The sequence below is a fragment of the Castanea sativa genome, chromosome 10 (assembly GCF_040712315.1).
Source record: "Castanea sativa cultivar Marrone di Chiusa Pesio chromosome 10, ASM4071231v1".
Classification (NCBI taxonomy): Eukaryota; Viridiplantae; Streptophyta; class Magnoliopsida; order Fagales; family Fagaceae; genus Castanea; species Castanea sativa.
Genome location: NC_134022.1, coordinates 27115766 through 27127656, shown reverse-complemented (window position 1 = coordinate 27127656; position 11891 = coordinate 27115766). Strand labels below are relative to the sequence as shown.

General features: G+C 32.6%; 1 protein-coding gene across 1 annotated transcript; it reads left to right on the top strand.

The window, feature by feature from the left end:
* Positions 1-8524: 8524 nt before the first annotated feature.
* On the top strand, positions 8525-9927 carry LOC142614161 (uncharacterized). The gene is made up of 3 exons (XM_075786706.1): positions 8525-8652; positions 8766-8841; positions 9025-9927. The coding sequence occupies exons 1-3, from the start codon at positions 8602-8604 to the stop codon at positions 9780-9782; spliced, it is 885 nt and encodes a 294-aa protein (XP_075642821.1). The 5' UTR covers positions 8525-8601; the 3' UTR covers positions 9783-9927.
* The last annotated feature ends 1964 nt before the right edge of the window (positions 9928-11891 follow it).

Below are 11891 nucleotides of genomic sequence, written 5' to 3'. Positions count from 1 at the left end.
ATAATGAAAAACAACAACAAAAAATAGTACAATAAGAGTGTATATATGTATATCATATTGGGAAGAGACAAGACTCAATAAATAAGTTTGAAATCAAACTTTTTTGTCAGCTTTTTAAGTTTTTTCATTTCCAAAGCTTTGTCCCGTGGGTGGGGTTAGCAAGCTAAAAGTCTAAAAGGCAAACTAAAGAAAAAACTTGACAAAGAAAAAACTAGAGTAAAAAAAGAAAGAAGAGGCAAACTAGTAGAGTGTTTGAGACGAAGCAAAGAAGAAGAAAAGGAAAAAGAAGAAGGGGTGACCTTTGCGATAGTTGGATTTGTTTTTTAGGTGTTCCACGCAGGTAATGACATTCTATGCTGACGGGTTTGTCAGTTTAGGATTTTTTTTTTCTTCTAAAAACTGGTACCAACCAAAATGTAACAAATAATCCACCAATATTTAACTTTATTGGCATAAAAAATTTTGAGGGTGTTCCTAATTTTTTTTAAGGGTAGATAAATAATTTTTTTTATTATATAAAAAAAAAAAATTCAAGTCAAGGTGATCTTGGGACCACCCTGACTTGTATGTGGCACTGTCATTGCTTATGGCGACATTTTAGGTTGATCTAAAATATCTTTTTGTCCGCCTAGCAACCAAAGAAAATTATAGAATATCTTTTAAGTGTTCCACGTTAAACTTTTTTTTTCACTAAATAGAAATATTTAATATTTTAATAATTAGCCCTAAAAAATGGGACTTGGCCCTCCCAATTATTTGAGTTGGTCCAATATTGTTCTTAAAAAAATTGTCCAATTTGTCTAGTAGTTATAGAGAACGTATTGTTTCTTAAATTCATTTTTTATGGTAAAATGTGTTTTCATATTTCTTAAAGTTTTGGATCATTCATGTCTTTGAACATTTCATTAATTCAATTGAAATTTTTTTGCTCACAATTGTAGACAATTTGGTAACTTATATTGAAAATGAAAATGGTAAGGATTTCACTATGGAAGATGGTGAAAGACTAATTTAATTCTATAAAACATTTAATTTTAAGGATTCATTATGAAAGATACTAATTTTTGTGTATGTGTATAAATGTTTGTGTTTGTGTATGAAAGTTTGTATAGACTAATAAATTAGCAACACAAATCGGCCCCCTAAACAAAAATTTCTAGCTCCGCCCTTGTTTTTGTCCTTTGGGAATATTAGGCATCCACTTACGGAATTCAGTCAATCTCAATATGTAACTTTGTTATATCATTTAAATTCCAATTGTGATGTTTAAACTTTGAAAAATGATATGTCCATAACATTTTTACAATATTTTTACAACAAATCATAAATGGCAGGTTGTTACTGGTTGTTATTGTTGGAATAAAAAAGTAATCTTATTGTTATGTTCAAATTTGAACCAGTAACAACTAATCACCTATAATTTGTTGTGAAAATATTGTAAAAATATTGTAGACATAATACCTCTCTTAAACTTTAAACCAATATATTGCTGAAATTGTGCTAATTATTGTTTTGAAATCTATATATACATATTCCAGAAGATAGACGGTAACCTATATTCATCTCTTCTTCTTTTTTTCGTTTTTTCTTTTTGGCAAAAATGCAAAACTGACTCTCTAACTTTCACTGTTTTTCATTTCAGTCCTCTAACTTTCAATTTTGTCAATTTAGTCTTCTAACTTTCAATTTTCATTAATGCAAGGCTCCATTACAACTCAGTTAGTGGCTGCCATTAGAACTCCTTAAACGACGTCATTTTACATGTTTTTATTTATAAATTCAGAATTAAAAGAAAATAAGAAAAATCTGGGAAAAAAAAAAAGAAAAGAAAAGAAAACATGAATTGTTGTTCCCCTTCCGCTGAAATCAAAACAAAATAAAGAAATATTGTCTGACCCAAATAAAGCTCAATACAGAATGAGAGCTGCTGGAGCTAACCCAAACCCGATGGGTATGGAGAGCAACAAGCAAGGTGGCGATGGTCAACTAGTAGTAGAAGTGGCTTCGCCCATCAACAGTCAACCTCCTACGTCGACCTCAGCCTCAACCGCAGTTAATTTGGATGAACTGATGCCTTTACAAGGTGATGAAGTTGGGGATGAGGCTGATCGAGCAGAGGAGCAGCCGGTGGCGTTGGCGGTGGATATCGGTGGCCTTGTCAAGAGACTTTAGCACTTCTCAAAATTAGGTCGGAGATGGACGTTATTTATTTATTTATTTATTATTATTATTATTATTATTATTATTATTATTTCATTTCAACTTTATTTCAACCTTCTTCCTTTCATCATTTTCATTTTTCAGACAAGTTTATTTATTTCATTTTAAGAAAATAGAAAGAAAAAAAAAATCATTTTCTTCATTAAAAAGCATTGTCTTTCAGAGCTTACTTTGAAAGCTTTATTAATGGTAGTAGTTTTTAGTAATGATGGACTCATGAGAGCTAGCATTTTTTTTTCTTAAGATCCCTCTCTGTCTCTAACACACACGCCCCACTCTTTATTTTGATTCAGGGGAAGGGCCCCTCAGTGTTTTTTTTTTTTTTTTTTTTAAAGATTTTTCTTATTTTCTTTTAATTTTGAATTAAAAAAAAAGGCATCGTTTTAGGAATTCTAACGGCAGCCACTAACTGAGTTGTAGTGGAGTCTTGCATTGACAAAAATTAAAAGTTAGATGACTGAATTGACAAAATTGAAAGTTAGAGGACTGAAATGAAAAACGGTGAAAGTTAGAAGATCAGTTTTGCATTTTTGCCTTTCTTTTTATTTTACAAACGATGATGTCCAAATCCCTTTGAGTATCTGACTATTTTCTTAGGTGTATATAGTCCTCTTATTCTACACTCATTAGGGAGGAATTCTATGGCAATGGCCACAATATGCTAGTAAAAAGTTTCGAACCCAGAATCTCATAAATATAATGAGGCCTTATGAACCACTAAACTAACCCTTTGAGGCTACCTATATTCGAATAGCAAAAAGAATTTGGGAAAAGTTTATTTGCACAACAAAATCTTACAAATTTTTACAATACCTTAAGGTATTTGAGTAGATCCCGAATCCCTGATATATGGATTGCTTGTAATACAAACGTTGTGAGATTTTGCTATGGCCAAGAAATAACTCATAAACTTTTTAGTTAATGGAAGTTGGTTGTATCAAAGTGATAAATGCATGTTAAATACTGGATACTCTCATTTGTCAAAAAATACAAAACAAAAACAAAACAAAGATATGTGTCAACTAGAAATTAAATTATGTACCATCACACATGATTTTAATGCGGCAGTAAGTGGTATATTAATATTACGAGGGAGAACATTATTCATACGTTCTCGTAAATTCTCATTTCACTTTCTTCAGTTTCTGTAACGCTTTAATGAAAATGTACTACTATGGAAAATATGTTGTCATATGTACCTAATTGCTCATCAAACAATGTACGTGGCTGTTATAACAGGCACATGGATAGAGCTTCAGGCAAAGGCAACCACCAGGCCATTCTCTATTGTATTCATTTTGCTCCTTTCATTTTTGAGTGAGGTGGTGTTTGGGATTGAACAACATGATCACTAGTGGATAGAGTATGTTCCAAGGGAGTGAATTCCATACCGTATCAGTCGATACAGCCGGAATTTTTCACACCGGAGCCCAAACCGGTACAGAAATAGCTGTGATTCATACCGCCTCAAATACTGGGTTGTACCGATCTGTTCTGGTCATTTTGGGACATTCCGGCCATTTCGGCAGAAAAAGATATTTCAGACCGGTACAGAGAATAAAAAGAAGAAGAGAGAGTAGAATGGGTTAGCCACACAGTGACTAATTTGTGGGTTCTAATCTGTGCTCCAAATCTTTCATTTTTCCGTCTTAAACATATTCTTATTTGGATGTTGTTCAGCCTCCATCGTAGCTTGTCACTACAGCTTATTCTTTCTTCTCCTTCTTCTTCGTTGCTTTTCCTTTTTGGCTTCTTGATATCTCCACTAGCAATGCATGACAGCTTCGTACTTTTGTGTATTTTAAAATTTCTCATTAAACTGTGTCAGATGGTTAGGTAAGAGTTAGAGTGGTGTGGGATTAAAGAATTTGGGTACATAGATAGAAGTCGATTGTGCATCTTTCTTCTTCTTTTTTCCCTTTTATTATTGTAAATATACTACTTATGTTAATATATTGGAGTAATGTATAGTAACTAATATATTAAACTTATGAACTCATCAAAAAAAGAATATATTAGACTTATGCAAAAATATGTAAATTTTAAGTATTTGTGATATATAGTCCTGAAATAGTATACCAGTATCAACCGATACCCAAATATTTCATTTTCTTGACTAAATCGAAACGACCTTTAGTACGTTATTGACTCCCTTAATATGTTGCATTACCTTTGGGATTTAATGGGCATTACTTGTTAATGTCAATTTTGCACCCAAATTACATTTTGAAATTAGAATGAAAAAGCATGTAAAATAGCAGGGTCTAGTTAGCTAAATTACTAAAGTTTTTTGTAGACAAATAAGATATTTGAGATTCAATCCTTGCATACACCAACAACTAATTAATATTTTGGTCAAATGATAAAAGACAATAATTAGATGCAAAAGTCATTGATAGATACTCTACAAAAAAAAAGCATATAAAGTTATATAAAGTACCATTCAAAAAAGCATATAAAGTTATATATTTGCAAAAGTTTTAATTGGTGAAGTGGGCAATTTTAAAATGTCGGGTGGTAACTTAATTACTATATAGCTACTTTGATTCTCTGTTTAATAGGAACTACTAGTTTGATTAATGACTTTATCTTTGAAATATGCATTTAACTTAGGGTTGTGTTAACCGGCACCTTAAGGTGCCCGTTAACAACATATTTTGTTGCAGCTTTTCAGTTTTTTGGACAGCTTTTGGCAACTTTTGACAATTTTTTTTATCTCTTTTGATAATTTTTTTACAACTTTATTTGTTTTTTAAGTGAGACCCAAAAAGAGAAATGTTAACCAACAACGGTGCTTGTTAACATTTCCCTTTAACTTATTAGAGCATCCACAGTAGGCTTGCTATATGCCAAATGTAAGAAGAATTTGGCCTTTCAAGCCCCAAAATGCTCAGCATCTAGGAATGCAAAACTCAAGTATTGCAAATTTTTTTGCAATACTGCACTGTAGCACAATTGCAAAAGAAAATATTAATATTTTATCTCTGTCTCTCCATCGCTAAAGCTTCACTAGACCGCAACCCACAACATAGCCAACCCACCCATGGCCCATGGCCACACCGACAGTGACACCTACAACCCATGGCTAAACCGACGATGACACCGACAACTCACGGCCAAACCGACGACGACGCCATCGAGCACGACCAAACCCACAAATCTGACCCCCATAACCAACAAAAACCCACCGGAGCACAACCAACAAAAACCCACTAGAGCACAACAATCAACAAAAACCCACCGGATCACAACCGACAAAAATCCATATCATGAATTCACGATCCACAACCGGAGCACAGACCCACGCTCCATAACCAGAGCACAGACCGGAGCACAATCAAACCCAGATAAGTAACAGAGAAGTGAGATAGGAGAGAGAGAGGAAGTGAGCACAGACCGGAGCAAAATCAAACCAAAAAATGTTTTTTATGTTTGCTTCTGGACTTAAAAAATAATATTTTAATAAAATGGTAAAATAATAGAGTTTTAGAATGCTGAAGGTATTGTAAAATTGTATCGTATAATGATAAAGTGACTTTTTGGTAAAATAGAGTAAAATTAGAATTTTCAGCTATGAATGGTCTTAGAAATAAAAGTTAGAAATAAAAGTATTGGGATGGTAAATCTTTGATTGTGATGGCTGGTATAGAGAGAATAAAAGCATCAACATAATAGGTATCGGATTAGGTTGCTTCTTCAACCCTATTCAATTTGGGCATTTAATTGTTTCTATTACTACTCTGTAGTTGTACTCACAAACCCCAACAAATCAAGCTCAACAATAAGTTGCCAGCTCTAGTACTAGACATATATGCGGGACCAACAAGCCCCAGTACACTGTACACATCATCCTGATAATGAACATAATCAATAAATAATAAAGGATGCATTTATTTTTATTTTTTGGTAAACTGGATATTTGATTAACACTTAAGTGGGCAAAGCAAAGCCACTTAATTACAACAACGTTCCTGGGTCAGGCCCGGCTTGTCCAGAAATAAAAGAGATACAATGGCTGATGGAGGGGTATCAAAAATAACAAAACTCTCCTCCATATCAGTCCCAAGCCTTGCTAATCTATCAGCACACTCGAAACAAGAACACTCGAAATCAAACACGTTGATCACAATGTCATCATTTTCATTGTTTATTTTTCAAGGAAAGCATCAGAAAAATATGGATTTTAAGGCCTCCGCATAGTTTTTTTTTTATAATTTATATATTATTATTTGTAGCACAAATAATATTGGCTTGTACTCGTACCATACATAAACAAAGCAAAGATGGATTATGACTGCTTTTGCTTTTAAAACAATCTGAATTAACGTCGGATAGATCAACTGGATTAGGTTTACTGGTTAGAATGTTCTAGTCCTTTCAATAATATATCAATAGAATTACCTTTCTCTGTCAAAATAAAAATTAAAGGAGTATATATCAACAGCCCAGAGAAAAAATGATGGTGGCCCCCAATACTTAATTAAAAATAATAATGAAACTCAGACAGAGACCTTAATTTCCTTAAATAGTCTGATCTTGGGCTACAAAGACGTACCTAAAGTAAATGCACCAAAAAAAAAAAAAAAAAACCAATAATTCCCTTCTTTTCACACTAAAGTGCCTGTACAAATTTACATTATTATAATTATTACTATGTTAAAATGTAAAATTGACCTTCTAATTTTATTCAGATTTTATTTCAGTCTTCTAACTTTACTTTTATTCATTTAAGTTTTTTAAGTTTCAAATTTATTCAATTAAGGTTTTTTCATTAACTTTAACAAAATTTTTTGAAAAAAAAATCTAGAAAATATTTTTCAATCATTAATTGAATTTTTTTAATATAAAAAATTTGAAGAAAAATTTATAAAATTGAAAAATTAACCACAACATATAACAAAAGTTAATGGAAGAACCTTAATTTAATAAACTTGAAAGTTAGAGGACTGAAATGAACAAAATCAAAGTTAGAGGACTGAAATGAAATTTGACAAAACTTAGAGGGTCAATTTTGTATTTTACGCTTATTATTATTATTTTTATAATAGATTTCTAGAAAAGGAACTGTTCAAGAAAGTTATAGTATATCTTTAAGGTAGGGTTTTAAAAAATTGTATTTTAAACCATTAAATCAGACACACACCAATATAATTAGCTAGTTTATATAGTGGTGGCTCTAGGAATTTTTATTAATGTGGTCACTAAAAAAATTAAATTATACAGAATTTAATAAAAAAGACAACTTGAATATATCAATGTCATAAAAAAACATGCAAATATATGAAATATTACAAATTTTTGTACTAGCAAAGTAATAAAAAAAAAACTAATAAAAGATAAAGTGGACATTGAAAATGCTGATATGAAAATAATAGTGTGACCGCAACAATTTCATAACAAATCTTATGCAACAACCTATTATTGGTGGGTAAAACATGTCAATATTGAGCCCAAATTAAAATTAGTAACAGCTTATCGCATAAGATTTATTGTGAAAATATTGTGGATGTAGCATTATTGTTATTTTTGTTGAATTCAAATTCTTGTGATTCTCAAGTCATGTTGTTTAACATTTTTATTAAGATGGTCACTATTATTTTTGTTGAATTTAAATTCACATTTTTATTTAGATAGTCAAAATAAGATAATATATATAGAGTATATAATATATTTTTTAAAGTATATATATATATATATATATATATATACACACATTTTTTTCAGGTCAAAATGGTCACTGGGTAGATTAATTTAAACTAATTATATATATATATATATATATATATATATATATATATATATATATATAGCTAGCTAAGTATAAAAAAAAAATGGCAAGTGAGGGTGATCGTGTGACCACCCTCACATCACATATAAGTGGAGCTGCCACTGAGTTTATATGAACTATATGAAAAAAAGAATATGCACCACACATCAAATGCATGAGTTTATGTACGATATATATATATATAACTGGAACCTACTACGTACGATATTAATTTTGATAAGAAAGCTTTTTTCTTTTTTTCTTTTTTTCTCCCTCGGTGAAAGAATTTTGTAAGTTCGGTTTTATTACAAAAGCATTTAATATGAATTTCCTTAAAATTTAGGAACATGTTCTATAATTCTATTGTTCTATTCTACCTATGTTGGTCACGGCTTAGTCACGTGACTTTGATGACGTGTCCTAGTTACAGTGGTCAGTGGTCACTTGGGATGTGGAGGTGACGTGGCATCCACCCTCTTGCTTTACCTCCGCCTTTAAAAAGTTCTATATTACTCCATTTCCTTCCCCCTCGAATCACATTGCTCACACTCACACTCACACTCGCACAAACTCAAAGCTCTCTCTCTCTCTCTCTCTCTCTCTCACACACACAGATGGCAAACAAACCACCTGAAGATCAAGGCGCAGACACCCTGAAATACCAGGTAAACAAAGAAATACTATTTTCTATGTCCAAGTACGTAAGTCCTTTCTTCTCTTTCTTTCTTTCTCTCATATATATACTGAGTTTCTTAATTAACTCCTCCAAATATTGCAGACATGGGTTTTGAGAGTTTCAATCCACTGTGAAGGCTGCAAGAAGAAAGTCAAGAAAGTTCTTCAAAGCATAGAAGGTATATATATTGGCGTAATTAACTTCAATAATAATAGTACGTAAATGTGTTACTAGTTAAAATTTATAGCAAATTGTGAATTTAATAGCTGGCTCAGTCAATATTCTAACACGTACAAGATAAGGTTCACATACTTTAGGTGTGATTCTCATCAATTTTGTATATTCTTCAATGTTTGAATAGGTGTTTATGAGACCACTGTGGATTCACAGCAGCACAAGGTTATAGTGACTGGCAACGTGGAGGCAGATACCCTTATCAAAAAGCTTTTGAGATCAGGCAAACATGCTGAGCTTTGGCCTGAGAAGAAGGAAAAGAAGTCTGGAAAATCAAAGAATAACAAGGACCAGAAAAATATTGAAGAAGATGGTGATGCTGAGCAAAAAAAAACAGACGGTAGCAATGGTGGTATCGGTAAAGACACTGATGGCGGTGGCAAGGATAAAGAAGATGAAGAAAGTGAGGATGTTGGTGGAGAAAGTATTGGAGGAAATAATGGTGGTGGTGGTGGTGGTGGTGGAGGAGGAGGGAAAAAGAAGAAAAAGAAGAAGAAGAAAGGGCAAAATGGTAATTCTCTTAATGGTGATGGTGGCGGCGGCGGTGGTTCGAATTTCGGTGATGTACTGCCAGGTGGTGGTTCTCCTATGTCACCTCATGATATGGCCCCTCCTATGGCCGCGATGAATTTTAGCCCTCCACATCAACATATGTACCCATATCCACCAATGGATTATCCCCCACAAGTACCATATGGTATGAGTTACAACATGGCATACCCTAGTGCTAGTAACGCTTCATATTATGTACCTCCCATGCATGCTAATAGGTACTCTCACCATGGGATCTATGGGCCACCGCCGCCACTGCCGCCACTAACATCTGATCCAATTTATACATATAATGATGACGATGATGATGAGAGTGCTTGCTCAATCATGTGACAGAATTGTGAGAAGTTGTCGGTAATTAGGGTGGTACCTAAGAATTTAAGAGAAGCGACTAAATTTTGTAAAAATGCACTAAGGTACGAGAGATTAGTGTAAAAGTAGTGAGCAATAAGATGAGAAATGTTTAAGGGTTTGGAAGGTTTTTAGTGGGTTGTCCTTATCTAGCTTGATTAACTGCTTTGTGTTATTGCTTAAGTAATTAAGCTAATAGTTTGCAATATTTGGTTGTTTGTTGGACATAAAAAAATCTTCCTTTCCCCCTCAACCTTATGTGTAAAGTAGAATTTTGTTTATGGCAATCTATCTCTTTTTCTTTCAATGAAATGACAAAATGACTTTAAGGAAATGATAATTAATAAAGAGTATAATGCCATACAACTAGTCAGATTAGCTTCAAGTTCCTAAGTAAAGCCTCTCTTTTAATACTTTAAAATATAAAGGGTCATGCTAACGAATGCCCTTAGGGCATTGGTTAATAATCCATTTTGGAAAAGTTTTGACATCACTTTTACGAGAAATGAAGAAAGCTGCCAAAATATTAATTGTTTTTCTTCTTTCCCCATAAAAACTTTCTTTAAATAGATTATTAAATAATGCCCTAAGGATATTCGTTAACATTTCCTAAGAGTATAATGCCATACAACTATCACAAGACTATCCATAGATTATTAAACAATGCCCTAAGAGTATAATGTCATACAACTAGTGCTTGCTATTACATCTCTCATTATTAAACGTGCAAATTACACATATCATGCACGATTATGGTTGAGAATTTTCATGAAAATTGGCATTTTCCTTTGGGAAATGCTTAAAGGCATCTTTAAGAAAGCAAACTAAAACATCTTTGTGGATGTCTTTTGCTTTCAATGTGAGTAATAGTAGTCTCCCACTCTGCATTGAAAGCTAGTCTGTGGTGGTTGTTTTTAGCCCCTGTTTTTTCTCTTTTATCTAATCTCTATAATGGGGACCAACCTATACGTACATAAATACATAAGAAGTGCTTTTCTCATTTTCCATTGGGTCGGATTTTTCAGTTGAAAATCTGGTGAGGGTGAGAAAGAAGTCATATTCAATATGTCGATTGTGATACTTCAGGACTTGGGTGTGAAGTTGTGAATTGATAGAGTTTTTGCTTAATCCTATGCCCACGTCGATCATGTCATGTTACAAAATTTCCTCGATTTTGTCTTCTATGCACTTCTTTTTAAGAGATATTTCAGTTATCATTTGATGTTGCCAACCCTAATTAATCAGTATAGGATTGATAGCCTATTTCAAAATTCTGACATGAAGCCTTGATTGTTGTTGTTGTTGTTGAGTAATGAGAAAGTATCATTGTGGTTACACAAATTAAGTATGCACCTAATTAAACTTATCTAAGGAATATGAACCAAGCTGAAAAGCAGCTTTCATTAACTACTAGAAAATGAGCCTGCTTCCGTTTTGCTTCAAATAGAAAAAGTAGAACCCTTCAATCTCAATCATCTTTATAGAATCAAATGGACTTTCGACATTCAACCTTACCTTTTATCCAGACTAGAATATTCACAATGGATTATACCACTTTCTCAACAATGAAAGAGTATTTGCATGCTTTATACCCTCACATATTCTTCATCAAAATTAGAAATCTTATGCCCTGAAACTTACCAACTCTCTAGCTCACCAAGAGATCATCTTTTTGAAATTCTAGAAAGCTCTATCGATTTTGATTCAAGGACGGTCAAAGATTTGATTCCAATACAACATGGTTACTATAATCATTTAAGGTGGTATAAATAAGATTAGCATAAACTGAATTAACTCATTTCAATTGATCATAATGCTGAAAGCCTGAAACATAATGATTAAAAGATATTCTCATGCACGTACCCTTTAGATGCAAAGTTGAAATGATATGATTTCTGGGGTCCCTCTTGATGGGGTTTGGATTTATAGAATCTAGCAAGCACCAACTTTTTTTTTTTTTCTGTACTAAAAGTTCTGCAGTCTCTAGTTAATTCACGGTCATTAAAGTTTAATCACCTCAACAAATTACAATCAAATGAGAATAATATGTTTCATATTCATTAAAACAAAATCATATAAGGTAAATCATAT

Bases quoted from the DNA above. Each gene is read 5' to 3' on its own strand.
- LOC142614161 (XM_075786706.1), top strand. From the start codon at position 8,602: ATGGCAAACAAACCACCTGAAGATCAAGGCGCAGACACCCTGAAATAC. The intron at 8,653-8,765 runs GTAAACAAAGAA...CAAATATTGCAG, and splicing joins CAGACACCCTGAAATACCAG to ACATGGGTTTTGAGAGTTTC. The intron at 8,842-9,024 runs GTATATATATTG...ATGTTTGAATAG, and splicing joins AGTTCTTCAAAGCATAGAAG to GTGTTTATGAGACCACTGTG.